General features: G+C 46.1%; 1 protein-coding gene across 3 annotated transcripts in view; it reads right to left on the bottom strand.

The window, feature by feature from the left end:
• LOC120948233 (potassium voltage-gated channel protein eag) overlaps nucleotides 1-20,925 on the bottom strand; it is a 43,772-nt gene that overhangs the window by 7,656 nt on the left and 15,191 nt on the right. For all 3 annotated transcript variants that reach the window (XM_040364354.2, XM_049610949.1, XM_049610948.1), the window contains exons 2-12: nucleotides 15,980-17,185; nucleotides 11,622-11,742; nucleotides 11,186-11,298; nucleotides 10,467-10,598; nucleotides 4,345-4,451; nucleotides 3,584-3,727; nucleotides 3,405-3,501; nucleotides 3,146-3,300; nucleotides 2,836-3,027; nucleotides 2,285-2,443; nucleotides 1,463-1,535 (exon numbers count right to left, since the gene is read on the bottom strand). In XM_040364354.2, coding sequence (XP_040220288.1) covers nucleotides 1,463-1,535; nucleotides 2,285-2,443; nucleotides 2,836-3,027; nucleotides 3,146-3,300; nucleotides 3,405-3,501; nucleotides 3,584-3,727; nucleotides 4,345-4,451; nucleotides 10,467-10,598; nucleotides 11,186-11,298; nucleotides 11,622-11,742; nucleotides 15,980-16,058 — 1,372 coding nt within the window. In that variant the 5' untranslated portion in view covers nucleotides 16,059-17,185. The remainder of the gene's footprint in view (nucleotides 1-1,462; nucleotides 1,536-2,284; nucleotides 2,444-2,835; nucleotides 3,028-3,145; nucleotides 3,301-3,404; nucleotides 3,502-3,583; nucleotides 3,728-4,344; nucleotides 4,452-10,466; nucleotides 10,599-11,185; nucleotides 11,299-11,621; nucleotides 11,743-15,979; nucleotides 17,186-20,925) is intronic.

Genomic DNA, 20,925 nt, shown 5'->3' with positions numbered 1-20,925 from the left:
TGGTTTTTCCTCTTTTTTTTCATTCCCTCTCTGTGTTCGTCTTTTATAGAAGCAGTAATAAGAAAAGCCTTTTGGGGCTTAATTCGCAAAAATACACACACACACACGTGTTGGTCACGTGACACATGGTAAAAAGGTCACGCGTGGCATTCCGGAAAGATGACGGCGGCAGCGCACCGAGACAAGCGAAACCGAAACGACCGATGCTGCCGGCGGTACATTTAATTTATGGTACGGTGCTGCTTGTGGGTCGGAGTTGGGTTGAGCTGTGACATTTTTCTAGCAAAGCGCGAGGGCGGCGAAAAAGACGATGGAGAAACAAAAACAAAAAAACTACACGGCTACGTTTTCTTTCGGTTTTATCTAGCTAAAGCTAATGGCGGTGGGCAGTGGTGGTTGGTGCCGACACACACACACACACACATACGGTGGCAACAATGATCACGCAACACATGGTGGACATGGTGTATTGCTCTGGTTCTGCAAACGAAATACTTGTTTGATTTCAGACCAAACGAAGATCACTCAAAATATGGTGATTTTAACAAATGAAAAATAAATGAAAAATATGAATGAAAAGCTAAATGAGACTAAACGAAAACAAAGATAAAACTCATAAAAGAGAGCACGAAAATGTTAAAAAATAAGATAATTTTATAAGAATTATTTAAAAGAGAGAAAAAATGAGTATAAAAGCAACAAATTGAGGGAAAAAACTTCAAATGAGATGAAAATGGATTATCCGAAACATAATAATAGTGCCAACATACAACACGGAAGGTACTAAAATAAAACAAACAGAAAAAGAAAGAACACAAAAGCATGAAACAAATACACAATGGGGGAGTGGGGGAGGCAGAATCACGTAGCGATACAACATACGGAACCATGGAGGCGGCGAGATGAGCTTTAAAGTAGATAAAACGTACGCTTAGCAAGAGGGAAGCAAAAAGTAAGCCGACTTCACGAAACACGAAACAGTAGGCGATGGTGTGAGTGTATGAAGTGTGAAAGAGAGGCCAACATGTGACTGTATGGGTGAAAACGGGACAGGGAAAGCGGAAAGCTGTGTGATGGAAAGCTAGGATTTGGGTTGTGTTTCTCCCCTGGGCCCCTGTTTTTCGGTCTAGTCGGTCACTTTGATCTCCTGCAATCGAGAAGCGCGCACTTTCGCGATAAACGAAAGCCTGTGTGGTTTTCTCTCTATTTATTTTTTTGTGTGGATAAAAATAACTAAAAACTTAATCTACTCAGAGGACACGCAAGCTAACGCAAAGGGGACGGTAAGAAATTAGCTCAAGAGTGGAGCAACAGCAAAACAGATGGGCTTCGGGCACCACCAGCACACGGTGTAGGAAACAGAACAGAACAACACACGACAACAACAAACGAACGAAAGAAAAAAAAACCCCCTCGGTAATCAAACAACAAGGACGTGGCAACGGAACGTAAAACACTGCACCTGCAATTATCATCATGCAGATAGTGAATACCTTCTCGTTGTCCGTCTCGGCAGCAACGTTTCCGAATCCGACCTGAAGCAGTAAGGATGGCGAGGCGCGTGTGTTTGTGTGGCGTTGGGGGGGGGGGGGGGAAGGATATTTGCGCCGAAGTTTTGATAACGATCGAACGGAAAGGAATCGGAAGGGAAAACAGGGCGGGATTAAGAGAAGAAGAAAAGAGTACTTTACATTAGGATTGAATTATCTCGGCTGGGCAAATCGTGTTCGTGCAAATCGTTGACATTGTGGACGGGGAGTCCTTCCCGAGCTGTCAATCATCCACACTTTAGCACACGTTCAGGATCGGTTCTGTCCACAACTAATCGCCTATTTGTGTGTGAGTGTGTGTGATTGTGTGCACATCTCGTTCGAGTGACTGAAAATAGAACACAAAGGCACCGGCACCGGGGGTCGTGCTCTCGGGCCCATGACGGCCACCAAATTGGTTAAACTTTCTAGCCGTTTCTACACCGGCCCGCGCTGCTGCTGTGACGCTACGATGGGACGTGGTGTGCCCGCCTGGGAGTGCACGAATTCAATTTGGCGTACAAAAACCGACCGTTTGCTGGTAGAGCCACGGTTGTTATCTCGGGTGGCGGCTGTCCCGTCTGAAAAGCGGCCCGAAGTGATGATGGTGCGCTGGGGAACAGTGTGTCCCTGTCAGTGTGTCATCCCTTTCGACGCGATGTGGGATGTGGATCCCCTTGTTCACTGTGGACTGTGCTACCGACGGAGGGGGCGTTTCGGAGGGGGTGAACGGATCAATAGTTTAATTTGCTTACCGATGTCATACATGTCATGGTGAAGTACAGCGCCGTAACGTACATCGTTTTTCTCGACGGACCGTTCACCAGCTCCGGTGCATTGGATTCGTTGGACCAGATGTACGAGTACGGGCTCTGGGTAACGTTCGCCAGCTTCCACAGCCAGCTGTACTGTACCTGTGGACGTGCATGGGGAGGGGGGGTGATGGGGATTTCAACGGGCGAAGAGATAAAAGAGAGAAGAGAGCGCGTATTAGCTTTACATGTGCAAATATGTGTAAAATGTTAAGCGATCGGGTGCGGAACGTCGGTCCCGGGTGTTAAGGGACGACGTTGGCTTTGTGCTGGATTTGATTTAACCGGTGCATTGGACCGTTTTCCATGTTGCATGTTGCATGTTGCGAACAGTTTTCTAACAATGTCTGCGGTTGCCCGCTCGGCTAGTGATTACTTTTAAGTTTCTAATTCTCCTCCCGCGCCCAAAACCTATTCCAATTGCAGCGCAGGATGATGGGTTAATTGTTTGCCATGCCACCATGTTCCTGTGTACCCCGTAACGTCCACCTTACCCCGTTGTCGGCATCGCTCCGCCCGATCGAGTACCAGATGCAGGCCAGCCAGTGAGCGACCAGCATGTAGAAGCACAGCAACAGTATCAGCATGGCCGCACCGTACTCGAGATATCGATCCAGCTTCCGTACGACCCGGCCGAGCCGCAGCAGCCGCACCACCTTGAGCGCACTGAACAGCGATCCGATGCCCTGGAAGAGTGTGGCGAGAGAACGAAAGCATCATTAGCATTATGTGTGTGGAGGAGGGAACCCTCCACCGTTTTGGGGGTCCAGAATTGTCATCCGCAAGATGATGTTAAACGTTTACATCTTCATCGTGGTCGAACGCATTGAACACGTCGTACGGCAGACAGCTGAGCAGATCGATGATAAACCACGACTTCAGGTAGTTCATGCGGATCACCTTCGGGTCGCTCACGACCTCACCGCCCGGTCCGACAAACGTGGTGTGAAAGTTAAGCACTGCAAGCAGGTAGAACAACGAAAAACAAGCCAAAAGTAAGCCATTAACCACGCACGACCGCAATGGGCCATCAACTGGGGCCGGGGGCGATGGTATTCCGTACCGATGTCTATGAAAAATATTACATCTACTATCGAGTCAACTACCAACAGTGAAACATCCTCCGACGTCTTGTTCTTGAAGGCTACGTTGTATGGTACCTGGGAGAAAGTGTGACCATTAGTGGCTGTGTGTGTTTGTGTGTGTGTGTGTGTGCATTGCATTAGCGCATCAGCTACTTACCATAATTGCAGTATAAAATGTTAAACACAATATCACCCAATCCCAGATTGCTTTGAATGCACAATAATGCAGTAGTATATGCGGCGGCGTTTTCGGCGCTTCCTGGCGATACTGTGGCATAACATCGGCACTTAATGACATCATCTGTGCAGGGTGATGAGAGCAAAAATACCAACAAATATAATTAAATGATTAGAGGATGCTCTGCCTCCTTCGATCCTTAAAGGAAAGGTTCAGTGGCTTGCTACGTTTGGAAGCTCCTGTATCCCGTTTGGAAACTGATCAACAATCCTTCAGCCCTCTCTCTATCGCTCTCTCGCTCTCTCTCTCTCTCTCTTTCCCCACTCCATCGTGTTGTTTTGCGTCTTTAATCCCTTCCCCTCCCAAAATCTAACCCTCCCGAAGAAAGGACGAAAAGAGGGGATTGGATGATTTAAAATTAAAATTGTAATATCAACCCAGCGCCATGATAACAAACATCTGAATAAATAATGCACGGAATCGGGATCCACACAGTGGTGGACCCGACCCGGCCAGGTTGCACTTATTTTTCGAAAAAAAGCCCCCTCCGTTACTTCCTCCCCAGCCTCTCGTATGGAAAGTTACTGCCCTCCCGGGGGCGAGGTAGTCCTTTCTACGCCTTTTAATACGAAATTAGATGGATACGACGGCAACGGTCGAGTTCTGATGACGCGACGAGCCGCCACCGGACATTACTTAACCCACTTACGCGCGCGCGCGCGCTCGATGGCAGTACTTACATGAGCTAGATTTGATTGCTTAGTAGGATCCTTTAGCGTAGGCAGGTGTGCACTGAATTGACGGCTTCTGGTCACGGAACGGGCCAGCTTGGCGAACTTGGAGAGTCCTGGGATTGGTTGGTTTGTTTGTGTGTTTGTTTGTTTTATAGAGCGAAACAACCGGACCGTGTTTCGGGTGGGTGAGCAGAAGAGGGAAGGAGAAAAAGAGAATATTTAATTGCAGTTTTGGGTGAAAAAAACGTCCTTAAATCACCAAAAAACGGTCAAGCTTAGTGTACACAACTGCAAAAAACAACAACTCCGTACAGCAAAATGATGCAACAAGCGGCTTACGTGGGATTTTTGAATGAATGGGATAGCGATATCTCTATACAAAATGTAACCGCAGTCGCAGGATTTCGAGAAAACAAAAAAAAACAACATCTTAAGCCTATCGTACACGGAAATGGATGGATGGTTGTCCAAAAGGGCATTTCAACCGAAACGCCTAAATGGATGCAATGCGCACAGCAAAGAGGCGCAGTTTTTGGTGGAGCTTTGATTTGAGCAGAGCTGTCCTGTGGGCGGATTTCGAGGTGGATGTGATTGAGTTTACACGGTATGAAACGCTGTTTACAACTTGTAGCGAAAAAATGCATAATGAGCTCAGGCGCACAATGAATTAATTTATGACACCACGTTTTCATTAGCGATTGTGAATGCAATGTGACCTGGCATAAGCTGAAGGGAAAAATTAACAAAAAAAAAAAGATTCGTAAAATCTGTGCCAAAGCTGCAGAGGAGTGTAATAAATAACAAAACAATTGAAAGTGTGGATCGCACCGATGGGAAATTGATATTTGGCGGTACAATTTATGTCAAGCGATATAAATCAGTAGCTCAGGGTTGGAACGCAAACAAAAACGAATACTTTTTACCAGAAGTGTTTGGGGAGAGCGGTCCACGCAAACAACAAATCATTAGAAGAGGAAATGATTAATGGTCCTTTTTTGCTGCTGTTGTTGTTGTTGTTGGGTAATGCTATCCTCTCTTGATGGTATGGTGGAACGGTTCCAGAAACGGGAAAAGCCGTTCATAAAGAAAGAAGCGCCTTAAAACCTACTTCATAGATGATGGTGTACTACTTATCATGCGTTTGCCGTTCGTCTTCGACCCGATTCTGTTTATGGAGCTATGAGAGTATACGGCCTTCATTCACCCTACCACACCATTTGCTATCACGTGCGTGGTGCCTGCCTAACCGTTTTGCTTGTAGCAAATCAAAATTCATTTGAATTCAATCATCAACATGAATGCGTGCACGGGTTGAGAAAATCCACCTCTAAGAAAAGGCAAATGGTAAAGCACGCCCATAAGAAACCCCCCTCACACGCTCATCCTTCTTTGCTGCCGGAGGATGGTAATGTAGCCGCCCGTTCGATTTGCACAATTCAAAGAACCCCGCATTTCGCATTTAACGATAATCTTATAATCCTGTAATTGTATTCAAACATTATCGTTTGCAGCGTCAGCAGACCCGGGTTTTGGGCGAAACGGCTTCCAGTTGCCCTGGCAAGAAAGCATTAAGCAAACAACAACAACAGCAACAACAACGCTCGGAGAAAGGTCATACGGTGAAAGCTCATCATCTGGCTGCCATTAAAAATGTACGCGCACCGTAGCATACATCGTGCGAATGGACTCAATTCACGCGGGCAAACGCAGGACGAAGCGCTCAACAAATTGCCATCCACTAGAAATGGGGAAGGATGTTCAAATAAAAGGTTTGAACACTTTAGTTTTCTTTCCTCCCGCTTGCGCCTCGCCCTTTCCCATGTTCGGGAATCATTCGAAGCCACTCGGAAGTCGAGCAATCGTATAACCTCCGTTCCGGGTGGTAAAAGATCCTGCCTCCACCGTCCCGACTGCTTGTAGAATGATTCAAAGGCGTTTGGGTCGTGTCGGCTGGGCTGGGTTCACAACCTTTCAATAATTCCGTTAACGTTTCGAATCGAACGAATCGAGCCTTCCTTTCACCAACTAACACCGCTTCCGTTCACTGAGTTTGGTTTGCCTTGCCTTCCCTTTTTTGACGTGCGGTTTTGACGTTTTGTTTGCCGAATCGTTGTCATTCACACAAATCAAAAGGCATCAACTAAAGGGGGAAAAAAGCAAAAGAAAAACGGAACGGAGTGATTGGTAGCTTTTTCCATGGCAAAAGGGCATTCTAGAAAAGCCCGTCATTCAACACCCATTTCTCTCACTCTCTCACTCTCTCTCTCTCTCGTGTTCTCTATATATCTGTTCCCGCTATTATGCCATCAACAATCATGGGGGAGAGCGCGGTGTTTTTCTTCATGCTTCCGGCCGCATCACCTCAACACAAGCCCCAAACAAAGGGGCTGGGATGGCGGCGCCGAGCCGAGGTTGCGGGATCGGGTTTGGATAGGTTACAATTTCCTGTTGATCATGGCAATTGGTGGCAGGCGAGCTGAACTCCTTCGCGCTCCTGGCTGATGGTTGGAAATCGAGAATTGCTTATTCAAATTTGATTAACAAAGAAATCAAGCTTCCGGGGACAGGGGGGCACAAGAGGCCGCTTCTGGCAACCACGGCCACGGGGGTTTAACGATTTTCCTCCTACGTTCTTTTGCGCTCCATTCTTCTTGGCTGGTGTGCACGAGCGCGCTAGAAGCATGTTGCATCATTTCCCAACCGCCACTGCACGATTCCGGCCAGTGGGACAATCGAACCAAAGCGAAGCAACCTTCGAACGAAGAGGTGGAGTTGTAAGAAGCGGCAAGAGGGGATTCCGTTCGTAGTCGCTTCAAAATTGATCCCAATTCTTTTGATGGCGTTGATGGGAAAGCGCCCTTATGCAATCGTCGCCGATTGACGGGCGCAACCTGTGAATGCAACAGTGTATTCGGTGCTTCGGTCGTACTATTTCATCCATTTTTAATGTGCCTGCTGTTTTCATTCCGCCACGATAATATAGCTGTGCACAATGGGGCGCGAGAGTTACGCAACAAATGGCTGAGGGGAGGGAGGGGTCGGAAAATATTTCCCAGCAAATGACTGGGATTGCATTTTCCGCCCTGGCCTCTGGCTCGGACGTGTACAAACGACACGGCACTGAACAGTGATCGCTGGATAGTTTGCTTCCTTTTGCTACGCGCATTGCATTAATTAGGGCGCTCTGTTATGCGTGTTGCATGCATTGCGGGGCTTAATGCAAACTGGCGCACAAAATATGCAAAAAAGTCAAGGAACCCATTATTAACTGTTCGATAGTCTGCAAGGAAGAAAAAACTTTCCAATTAGAATATTTTTAGTCTTGCAACAAGCAGTTTGGATGGAATTTGGACTCCATTATAAAACATGGCATTTGCATTCGAGCATAGACAGGTTGGGCATTTCATCATTGCAGACCGTAAACAACACCGACCCCCCTTCTTCATCGGTTGCATGCAGTTGGTCGGCTGCCAGTCGGCGAAACAGTCGGAAATTCCTATTGTTGCACTGTACATTCCGATCAGTGCCGGAAATTCCTCGCACCCTTCGTACAAACCGCACACGGTACGGCAGCGTTCGAAGGGGGAATTAAATTCTACATCAATTCCGTACAGTTCCCACGTGCCATTCCGTGCCGCTTGCTTGCCGGTGGTTTTAAAGCCACAATCTCCCAGCCAACGACAAGCGCCGCTTCGCCCATCGCCCATCAAATATTGACTTATTGCCAATACGCGTCCACGTACACACACACACACACACACACACACACACACACACACACACACACACACACACAGACCACCACCATTGCCCTACTGTAAATGCCGCCCGTTTCCAGCGGGAACTTGTTGCTGTCAATGTTCGATGTGCTGTGGCAGCGGGGAGTCGCGAGGTTCAACGTCGAAAACAATAACGCCACTCAGAGACAGTCGGAAAGCGAAATCACAAGCTGCCATGCGTTTAACGGCGTGCTTACACAATTTCCGTTTTAGTGCTGCTCTAAACTGGCTCAGCCTTTCCCGCTTCGGCAGGAAAGGAAATGCGCCGGGCGTGCCGTTTTCAACCCCAGCCGACTGACAGCCGACCGACAACAACATTGTTTATGACCGCGCAATTTTCCCAACAATAGAGAGGCGCGCTCCCCGCCAACGGGAATAAGTCAAAGTTTCTTGTGTCTTTTGCTTTCGGGCGGTTGTGTAGTTGTTTGAGCGCTCTTGGGACGATTTTTGTTTGTTTGGGCGATCCAGTTTGGGTCGAGCAGCGAATGTAGAATAAATCTTTAGGAAATGAATAATATGAGTATGAACATTGCATAACTTCAGGCGTTTGTGGAATCACGAATTTAGAATTTTTGAAAGTTACGCCCCTCAAAGTATGCAATTCACACGACAAAGTATGTCGCTAAGTTCGATTTTAGCCTGCATACGCTTTGCTAACCGTTTTTTTTAACGCTCCCTTTCTACCAGCACCGTCCCTATGGGGTTGTTTTCGTCGCAGGCATGACATTTTAACTTTTCCCATTCCCCACATTGCAAAGGAATAGTTTCTATCCCGTACGTAAAACGATTTTTCCCTTGCCACCTTGGCGAAGGTCGTGAACCGACTGTAAGCACAAGCTCCATCCTTTTGTTCTCTCTTGCAACCACTCCTCCCGCCCTTCCGGTTGGCAAAAGTTTACCGAAAAATCAAGAAAACAAAAGCAACTTTCGCAAACCCGCTCGGAAGCTGGGCGGCTACGGCACCAAAAGCGTTCACGCCTCCAATTTCCGTTTTGTAAAGTTTTCTGCGCCGCGGTCGGCACACGATTGAGCAGCTCCTCAAGTGTCAAGCGCCTTTTCGGTAGGTACGGTAATCGGTTGACGGAATTAATTTATTCGGGCCCGAGCTAATTTAATGCCATGTTTAATGGCACAGGGGCACAGCGGTAAACCCCCATGCCTGGCGCGATGGATTTGGATTTGTGCGCGTTTTGTGTGCCTGGTGGTTTCGGTTACGATTTCAAACGTGTGCACAAACGGCACCTCACAGCGATTGAAAAGTTCCAAAGCTCGTACGTCAGCTGTACGCTTAATTTAGAACGGTGCGAAAATAGTTTCGCTTAATCGAAGCGTGGCGCTAAGCGAAAGTGGCAGTTTGATTTGTTTGATTGGCACTAATGAGAAGCAGCGTACGCAAATGGTTTGGTTTGGCAAACTGTCTAAAGCGTCCGAGGTTGTAAAACTGTGGAAACTATCAAAAAATGTACTAAAGAGCGAATGAAGCAATTATAGAATAAAAAAAAGATTGCAAATTGTTTCACAACTTCTACAGCAGCTTGCGCACAACCGCAGTCAAGGTATGAACGCAAATATAGCAAGAAAGTGTTTAAAAAAAAATAATAAAAAAAGCTGGCAAAACTCCCTATCCGATCAGCAAACTCTCTTTAGCAGTAGAAAGGAGCAAAGTGAAAAGTAAGTGGAGAAAGGGAACAAAAACGACAGAACACGATAGAACGTAACACTTACCAAGAACTGCTTGCGTACAAAGAAAAGGAAGAAAAAGAGAGAAAGTATCGAATAGAATAAACCGAAGCGAAGCACAGACAGAGAGAAAGTCAAAGTTGCGTTCAAGAGAGAACAAAACAGTTCAAAACAAAGCCGGAAACAAAGTCCAGCACGGTAGGATCGATCGAAAAACGAATGAAAACAATAAAACAACAACAATACACTGATCAATTTTGCTCCAATTAGAAAAGATGATAATTTGTTCATGTTTTCTTTCCCCGATCGTTCGTGTCTTCCGGGACTTCCGGGTTGCGTGATTCCCGGGTGTGCCCCATCGGCACGAACAACAACCGAACGCCAATCGTTGTGTGCGTGAAGGTTCCATGCAAGTAGGGCGCGATTGAAGCAGTTAGAGCCCGTTTCCACAGCCCACTCTAATGTGTTTCTGGTAAGATATTCGGTCGCTTGAATACATTTCCCAATCTTTCCCAATCACCACATGCCTGTTCCAACGGCGAGGCCGTTCACATGATGGATGATGTTTGGTTGCTCCACGGTTTTTGTCCGAGTCCGATGACGACAACAAAGGGAACAAATCGTCTTTTACACCGCACACCGCAGAGCAGTTACCCTGTAAACACTTACCTCCTTTCGTGTCCTCGCTGTCGATCGGTTGCTTGAGGGCGGTAATGTCCCGAAACGTCAGCAAAAACAGCACAACCAAATCCCGCTCGTTGCGAATGGGAGCGACCTGGAGCAGGAGCCATAGTGGCGTTTCTGTTGCAGAAGAAGGAAGCAGAATGGAGGAGCATTAGTAAATCGTGGGGACAAGGAAAAATCGATCACTAGAAGCGGTGGTGCATAATGGTGGTAATGATACGCGTCTCGACCATTGCGACCATTGTGACATTGGAGCAGTGTCGTGGGAAGTGCCGATCCGTGGGCAACGGAGCCACGACAACGAAGACTAGCAACCGATCGATCGGATTCGGATCGGAAAAAAAGGCAACGCGCGAACACTACTCGAACGTACTCGAACCTTTCGGAAAATGGCCTCCCTCGCTTCCTGTGCGCGCCTGTTTTTTTTTTTTTTTGAACAGTCATCGTGACCGTGACATGGCGGCGCAGCGTTCGGAGCGTGCCTTACCTGGCACGACCGGGGGTCCTGGGACGTCCACCAGGTAGGTGCTTCATTAATCATCGCGCCCAAACACTCCAGAGCGCGTATCGATCAAAACCCCGAACTTAATTGGATCAAGAGTTAAGCCGGGCGGTTTCGTTCGTTCAGTGCTGTTCAGTCGGACCACAGGGGCGAGGGACTGTAGTCTGCAGTCGAATGTGTAGGTATCCGTGTGACTACTTACTGTTTTTCTTGTAGAGTAGCACCTCGAACTGGTCGTGCTGCTGGTGCTCTAGCGCGTACTCTACCCGGGCCACCGTCTCCTTCTCCGTCAGCTCGCCGTACATGAAGCCGCACCTAATGTGATAATACGGGAAAAAGAAAGGCAGAAGGGGAAAGCCAGCAAAATGAGATATGCGCTAAATCGGATTTCGAGCCCCGGAGGGGGAGGGGGGAGCACCATGTATGGGACGCAGCACGTGTAATACGCTCTGCGCGCTAAAGCATTAAGCATTAGCGCGTATTTTAAGGATCCAAGTACCGCTGCTGCTGTTACTTTTTACCTTTTAATCTGCTGCGCCCTTTCTGTAGGTGTGGGTGTGCGTTTTTTTTTAGTTCTCATTTGTTGCAATTTTGTGCCCTTTCCCCAGCCCCCAGATAGACCACTCCGGTCGACTTACCTGCATGACTTTTGCATAACTTCAGCACGATTATAGCCGCTAATTTTACAGAAGGCCTCATTGCAGTACACGATGGGGAAATCAACGATTTGAGCGTTAGCCAATAGAAAGGAACTGTCCGCTGGAATGAGAGTAAAGAGAGAGAAAGTGAGTGTACAACGAACTGGTGGTATAATTTGTTGTCCTATAAAGAGGGGGGAGAGGAATGCAGAACTAACAAAAGGATAATAATAAGGATGATTTAACAGCAGCTTAACTGATAAGGGTAATTGAAGGAGAAGGTGTAGCAGAAGGACTCAGGACTCGCTAGCAGTTATGATCTACTCATCCTATGTATTACAAATAAAGAGTAGTGTATGGCACGACGATGCCATATACGATGACTATGACACATAACGATGACATGCCTGTATGGGTAATGGGATAAAATGGAAGAATTCCTGATATACTGACACAGCACAGTAGGCGAGGAACCTGAAAGCTTCACTTCAAACCAAACGCTAAGGAAAAGCTCAAATATTTTCCAATTATTATCCTGCCCTCACGTTTATTTGTCAAATGCAAAATTTATTATTTTGCCAAGCGTTCAATCCATGACACAGCCTTCCTTATTTTAGAACTTATATACAATATTTATTTCCAGCATCTCGTTCTACGCCACTGCTGTAACATGTTGAAAAATTCCAACAGGCCTCGCCGCCCTTCCTGTCGACTCACTCTTCTCAAAACACTTCACAATCTCATATTTTCATTGCATCTATTTAATAAAGCTCCGGCTGTCAAACTGTACCAGCCCTGTATGTGTGTGTGAGAGAAAGAGTACGCCCCATCAACATGAAGCGCACTCGGCACTCGGGATTGTTTGCAAATTCCTTATTACTACTGCCGGCGTCAACCACCGACGCCAAACCAACCTACCAACCCAATGGGGCAGATGAGGAGGAGCGATAGCGGTGGTGAGGGAGCGGACATTCTTCACGTTGATTGATTTATGCAAAAACATTCAACACAAGCACCCTTCAACCGATGGGATCGGCCACTTCAGCTAGCGCTCGCCTTGGCAGCCGTCTACAGGCAGAAGAGTGCCCAGTACTCCGCTATCTGTAATGAGGACGATGATCATGGTGATGCGGAGGATGATGCTTATGATGGAAGTGTGTACATTTAACTCGACGAGAGAGGGAGAGAGGGAGAGGGAAAAAAACCTCTCAACAGTCCTGAAATGCGCTTTTGTTCATAAATTGTTCCGAAGCTTTCCGGAAAATTATCATGCCTGTCAGGGCAAATGGATAGGAACTACCTCTACTGATAAACCGTGGTGATTCCACTGCCGTTCAATCACATTCCAAACGATGCTGCTTCGTATTCGTTTGTTCATGTTTTTTTTCCAGTGTATAAAGAAAAAAGATGGTTCCAGATGGTTGTAATTTTCAATAATAAATGGCGCTGACGTTAACAAGCGGGATAGCATTTATCAATCAGCCATCAATCTTTCATGGTAAGAAAGAACGTGTCAACTGTTAGGTGTGGGTTTGTATCCTTAGGAAACACAGTCCAAACTGCGAAAAAAGAAAAGCATCTGTAGGTGAACGATCAGGGAAACGACCAAAAAAACCTAACTCGTTTCCCAAAACGTGAGCTTTTGTCACTTCTTCCTGCAGCAGAGACAATATGAGGAGAACTAAAAGTCGACCAAACCTGACGTTTTCCAAAAAAGGTTATAAAAACATCTTACATTCGATTTCGCTATATTTTGTCTGTAAGTTTCATCTATTTTTCGATGTTTGACAGTGCGCATCCGGCCCGGGTTGCAGCTCAAGTAAAATTGAACGTGAAATGTTGTGTTTTTTCACTATTTCATCAAATATTCATCTGAATGTAGCTAATCGTACACGAAAATATAGAAAATTTAATTCCTCAACTACAAAAAACAGAAATGAAATGAAATCTCAAACTTTTTAATCTAGAAAACATGCTAAAATAATGATTTAAATGTATTTTCTTGTGATAACTCGCTTTTCATTATTTTTTTTCACAGTAAAAAAAAGCCGAAAATGCACATAACATATCATGTTAGCATGTTTCATGGATTAAATCAAATTGAAGAATTTAATTTCATTTCTTTTCGTGTACGGTAAGCCATATTCTGATTAATATTTAGTGAAATATAGCTATGATAACAAACATTTCACTTTCACCCGAGCTGTAACCCAAGATCAATATTTGACTGTTTGTTTTGTTTTTAAAATTTAACGTAATACCTGAAACTATATGTTTCAAAATTGCTTATTTTAATGAAGAAGTTAAATATTTATTTGATACATAAAAATTTAACAATTATTCTGTCAATGGGGCCCTTCACGATTCTAGTCAGCTTTTTGTATGGAGTTTGACAGTTGGAGGCTGAAATCATGTAAACACTCCATACAACACCACACACAAAACTAGCCTGCAATTTTCAGTCTAGATTATTCTAGCCTCAAAGCTAGAATTAGATTCGAGTACCTGCTCGAAAAATGGTAAAACAAGACGGTGTTTACATTCATCCCAAGGTGCATTAAAGAATCAAAGTGTATGCAGTCCAGGTGGTCTCATAGCATGTTTTTTTACAACCAAATTGGAATATCACTTGTTGACAGGATGGATGAAATTTTTTGTTCAAACAAACTTTCTGGTGGCTTGACGAATACACATAACACTCTTAAAATCTTCAGAAGCAATAAAAATCAGCCTTCTAAATACATTCACCTTGGGATAAGCCCACCTGTGTGTTATACCCACTTAGATAACTGCTCGAAAACTGTTCTATAATGCAAACAGCTGACAGGCTGAAATTTCAGCCTACGAACTTAAAACAAAAAGGGCCCAAATTTTAGAAAATTTAATGGAATGAAAAAAGTTGCCTTGTAATTTTAGGTGTAAACAATGTCTTGAAAATTTATGAAAATTAATTTATTATTTCACAAAAAAAAAACTATTCTAATTACAGGCTTTTATTGTGTTTTTCTAATGTGAAATTACAGTTGTCATAAATCTGCTCAAATGCCTTGCAAACTTGGCATGATTCCAACAAGAGTTATAAATTGTCGACTTATATACAAAAAAGATTGAGTCAAAGATTGATGCGTTAGAGGCTAACATTGATGCCTTAGAGCCAAAATTTACCGGCAACGACTGAAAACCGGCGGTTTGGTTTGCAATTAGCAACTATTGATGGTATTTCCGAACGAAACCACCATCCCTAATGCATTCAATCCTATGTGTTTGCATTGTACCTCTCGCCTGATTGGGACGGGTTTGTCACTTTTGCCACGGACAGAGTTCTTCTTTACAATCGACAAGCCATTTGCTCAAAGGTTGACAAAATTGTAAACTATTTTATCGCTGTCGCCCACCACGCGCCTACGCGATGAAAATACCATTTTATGCGCGTTTTTAGATTATTTTAATTACCGCTTTTGTGCTGACACGCCGAAGAACAGGGCAATAAAACGAAACCCATTAGTGTAACCGGCATCTCAATGTTGCGAGAGCTGCGACACTGCGATTTTAACACCACATCTTGCAAGACAAAAGCTTACCACCGGGAGTGGTAACTTTCTTTCTCAACAATCTGAGAGCTTGAGTGGATGTGTGTGTGTGTGTTTAACGAAACAACATTTGCACCAGCTCAGCAGGAAAAACCCCCCGGTACGAGCTTCTTAACGGCAATCCGTCACCTAAACAAACACACAAACCGAACACACTGGAAACAAACACGGTAAAATCAAAACAGAGCAGCTTCCTCCAGCGCTGAGATGGGCAGGGGTGGCAAAATCGAACGATGCGCTTTTACTATTTGGGAAGGGCAGCGAAGGATGCAGCCCTCACACACACGGGGTGGGAGTAAAGGAATTGGATTTTCCCGGGCATGACGCAAAAGAAAAAACGCTGACGAAAGGCGAAACACAAGAGTGCGCCATAAAAACATTGCTTTCGTCGCACCGTCCCATCGTCATCGTGGCCGAAAGTGGGGGGGAGGGGGGAGGGACGTGTTGAATTTCATCGCCTTTCCCATGCCCCCTCTCACCGTCCTTTGTGGGTGGCCTTCGACACACACAAACACTATGGAGCGAGTGAGTGTGGCCATTTATTTAGGACGAACATATTGACCAACCGTTGCCACTGCTACTGAACCACCGTTGCTTTCATCGACTGCGGTCCCCCTTCGGTTGGATGGATGAAAATGAAGGGGGAAAGGTTCAGTGAAAATCATTACCACAGGAGGGTGGAGGGATGTAGCGAGGATCACACATATCCGTGGGAAAGAGGACAATCAAAACGGTTAGAGTGGGGGAGGGTAAGGGTCCAATACTTACGCTGCGAGTTCGAGCGCCGGATAATGTTTTCCAGAAACGTGTTCTGGGGAGCGACGAGCCCCCTCCGTCCGCCGGGCATCGTGGATCACTGGCGGGGTGGGAGGATGGGTTCGAGGGACGAGGGTTCGGTGCCGGTGAGCGGGTAGTGGGGCAGCAGTGTTGCCAGCGTGTCTATGTTGCCTCCAGCAACTCGCCTTGCACGCGCGTTACGCGACTACGATCGATTCTTATCAACACTGGCCACAGCACGGCCGGCCGTGGATGAGCATACTGGAACCTGCACCTTGCTGCTCACCCTGCACACACACTCACACAAAAGCCCACACAATATCTACACACTATCACTATCAGCGGAAAAAAGGAACTTGGAACTGATACTTGTGCCTCGCGCTCAAAAGCCCTTTCGCGCTGCCGTTTGTAGCTTGAAAAGCTGAAGGACTTTGTGTGTTTTTCTTTTCTGATTCGCTTTCTCTTCTCCTTCCACTCTTTGCACGTTAATTCTGCTTGTATTTTAATTTTTCACAAACACAGCCACACACACACACGCGCGCTCGAGTTGCTCACTTGGGCAGCTTTCACACGACACCACCGTGGACGTGCCGCGATCTGGTCGGTTCGGTAGCAGCACCGACGACGGGTGGATGAGCAGGGTTGCTGCTGCTACTGCTTCTACTGCTGCTGCTGCTGCCGGACAGGACGTTCACCACCCACGCGTACATGTTCGTACATTTGCCGCGTATAGTGGCAATTACTCTGCAATCACTGCACCACCAACACACCACGCGTTACAACACCACTCCAGCCACACACGCACTTCACTGTGGCACTTTTCTTACATGCTTGACTTTATTACACATATATATATATAGATCGATGTGGAGAGGAGAGAGAGCGCGCGCGGTGCACTTCGAATTTACATCTGCTAATCGATATATCCCGCGGCACTGGCGAAACAGGCACACAGTGTATGTGTGCGTGTGTGTGTTTGCACAATATCCAGGAAAGGCAGGATATGATGATGCACACACAACACACTATCGACCGCAGCCGCACACACAGCACAACAACAGTAGCGCACTTTCCCTGCAGCACAGCAGCACACTATCGGGCACTGGTTGGGCTGGGATTATAATTCATGTTGTTTTTTATTCACACACATTTTATACACACCCACACACAGTTCACTTTGCGTTTGAAAACTCTATCCTGAAAAGCACGGGGAATATACAAAGGTGAAAGAATTAATAACATTATTCTTTGTGAATGCGAAATGACTATCGATCAGAGAAGGGAAGGAATTTGCTGGAGAGAGTATGAGAGGAAGAGCGAGAAGCCGCCACTGCCCTATTATTTTAATTGTACCGTTCACATCTTCAAAGTCACTTGTTATGAAGTGGTCCACTTCAGTTTTGCGAGGAAAAACTACATAGTCTTGTTACACGAAAGGTACAACAATAGCAACAAGGGCCTTTGGGTCCGAATGAGAACACTGCTGACGGCCGGCGGTGTGCAGCGCCGACCGCTTACGCACGGATCTATTCAGATAAACACGAATTATCGCTTCATTAATGGATTTGCTTTCGCTGCCACAGCGTATCGCACTGCGTTGGTTTTCGAATGCAAAGGATTACAAGGATTGGGAAAATTTTACCAAAACGGATCTCTTGAATTAATGTGTTAAAATGATGTGTGCTCATTTCTGACTTTTATGACTATTTACATATGTTCTAGGTATCTGTAAGCATTGTTATTGTAACAAAAATGATTAAATGGCCCTCATAATTATAATACATTCGATACTTGCGCTCCATTTATAGTCTGTTCATGTTTTAGTGCACATGTTTTCTCAGAGGTTAATAAATTTGTTTGAACCTAATTGCAACTTGCTGAGACTCTTATCGCACTATCATTATCGAACAACCACCAATCATTACATTTTGCAACACGAGCAAACTATCAAATCGCTCCCTTCCCACTACACTTCCGATCCTACTTCTGAATCCTTGAATCCACACCAAACCCGTACCCGCGCATGCCGCCACACAGCAAATTCACACACAAAAGCTCTCGCCGCTTTATGGACGTGTCACCGGCATGCAAAAGACACAAATTCTAACATTTGAATATACATTACTTCCCACACACCAAGGGAGCACCCACCCACCCAGCTTCGGTTCAATCTGATGATGAAAACAGAAATAGGGAACATCATCCTTTTTGCTCGTACCGTGCAAGGCAGCCCCATTCCTTCGCTTTTCTGGAACGGACACCTAATTAGGTGGTCCTTCATTTGAATATTCCATTCACCGTGTCACCCCGTGGCAAAAACGGTGGGGTGACGGAGGTTCATAAAGTAACAATAAACGGCAAACAAAAAAAACCCTTTGAAACTCAACCTACAACCTCCGTTGACATTCATGTGTGTTGTGCTGTTGCTAACATCATGTACGCCTCGTGTAAGGAACAGTTTCCGCAAAAGTTTGTACCCCGTTGTGGCTCATGTACCCCCCGTCCTTTCTCCTTGCTGACTGGAAAGGTCATTCCGGGTGGACCTTCCGGGAATTATCACCCCTGACAGTGTACGATGTAATGCGACACACTAACCTAGCCGCCTACGGTGGCCAACTGCGCGGGTCGACGACGCATGCAAACCGTTAATATGTGGCGCATATGTGATTGATTGAGGTCACCGCATGTACAAATGTGTGTGTGTGTGTGTGTGTGTGCGTGAGAGAGAGAGAGAGAGAGAGAGGGAGGGGAGAGGGGAGAACACACATACAGCAGAAGGACAATGATTGGCCTGGCTTCCGCGTGACCTGGCCCCGTGACGAGCGCCGTAACAGTGGCGACCTTACTTGGCGTTGCAAACTCACGGTCATTTGAAAATCAAATACTCTCACGCCTGGGTAATACCGCGGGTCGGTTCCCCATACCACCCCGCCCGCCGGGGGTGTTGCCCCCCATTAAAAGGTAGGGTAACAGCGGGATGGCGCAGGGTAGCGAGAGTGTTTATAACATTTTTTCCTTCTTCTTTCTCCTCGCCCTCTCGACGGTCGCCGCACGTCACCACCCATAAATCCTGCCCGTGCGCCATAAATTTTGCCTTGAGGCTTATTTATGCAAATTTAGCCTTCTTGCTACTCAAAACCGTTGCTCGTAGCGTGTGGTTCACCTAAACTATTGTGTGTATGTATGTGTACCTGCGCGCGCGTGTGTGTGTGTATAGGTGTTTGGAGCACCTAAATACCTTGCCGATGTTCCTGCAGGAGCGAATGAGAGTGAAACTAGGCAAGGAACCACCGGGCAACGCTGCAGCTACATACACACTTTAATTGAAGTTTTACTGCTATACCGAATAGATTGCACAACCAGGGTGGCCACCCTTCCCTTACGCTCTCACGCTTCCTCACTCCCGAAGCGGAAGTTTAAGGATAGTTCACCCTCCCTTAATGGCTTCCAAACCTCCCAAGTATCATTAAAGCTCGGTAAGCCTCGCAATGAAGTAAGCGCTGGGAACTGATTCGAGCGTTTCAACGCCACAAACGCACACACACACACACACACACACACACACACACACACACACAGCGTGAACGAGAACGTGGAATAAGGATTTGGTCCGCTGTGAATAATTCAATCCAGCAATGGAAGTGTGCTGCAATGGAGGTGGACGGGCGTGCAAGCATGAGCATAAAATCCACGCCTCTATTCATCATCCCGAGCGCCGGGATCCCGCCGGCATGTATACGGGACCGCTCGCTTAAGGGGCAGTTAAAATGAGCGACGTTGACTGGAGCATAACCGTACCTCGGGCGGTCCTACCTTGGATTACTGTGTGCGGTCCTTTATCCCGTGCCAGAGGATGGGTTATAAATAGAGGGTTACGTTATTTTTAAAACACAGCACCTTTAGAAGCAGACCGCCACTGTTTGCGGGCTATTCAAAGCTTCGTGCTCTATGCTCGCTCGATGAGTGATGGAGCTAAATATATACACACACACAGACACGTGCGCGCGCGCGTCCAAACACCTGGATGTGGTGTGGCGGAAGCGGAAGATGGAAGCAGTCTATTGAGTTATGCATATCTACGCTGAATGACAGGAAGCAGCACAAAGCTGGCTTTAAAGCATGGGATTGTAGGGCGCGGCCGTGTTGAAAGAAACCATTGATTGCTATGGAAACTATCGCGTTAGTGGTTGTAAAGGGTGCAGATAAGATTGACTCTAATGAGATGGAATCATCCCAAGGAGGTTACAGCTTATGAAATCAATCTCACGTACGTAGTAGTGCAGTATGAAAAGCAGGGATTTACTTCAAACCGTTGGAATGGAAGTAATATTAGGAATTAACAGTTCTATTATATGGGGAGTTTTACGATTCCAGCCAGTGGTTCTACACGAAGTTTGACATTTGCCGGGTGTAACTTTGAAGCCACACGCCAGGTTGTCATAAAGCGTACATCAATCTGACCTAATGTAAACTAATACTGAAAAGGATAGCTCATATATGAGTTAATTCTTTACTGATATTTTGTAGTAGATATCAACAAAATTGGTTTGAGATAGATTAGAATTGACAAAATCCAACATTGAAGGGGAGCTTTTAGGATACTAGCCAGCTGTTTAATATGGAGTTTGACAGTTGGCGTCTAAAATCATACCCACACTCTATGCAAAATCAGACGCAAAACTACTCTCAGTATTTCTGCCTAGATTATTTCTGTCTATCAAATATCTAGGTTGGTGGTCTGGGTCTGGTCTGGTGGTACAGTCGTCAACTCGTACGACTTAACAACATGCCCGTCATGGGTTCAAGCCCCGAATAAACCGTGCCCCCATACGTAGGACTGACTATCCTATCCTGCTATGGTAACCAAGGAAAGAGAACAGGTCAATGCGTTTAGAGTAAATTGACAGAAAGCCATGGGAAAATTTTGATAGTTAAAT

Source organism: Anopheles coluzzii, chromosome 2 (genome assembly GCF_943734685.1).
Source record: "Anopheles coluzzii chromosome 2, AcolN3, whole genome shotgun sequence".
NCBI classification, from domain to species: domain Eukaryota; kingdom Metazoa; phylum Arthropoda; class Insecta; order Diptera; family Culicidae; genus Anopheles; species Anopheles coluzzii.
This window is presented reverse-complemented; position numbering and strand designations above follow the sequence as displayed.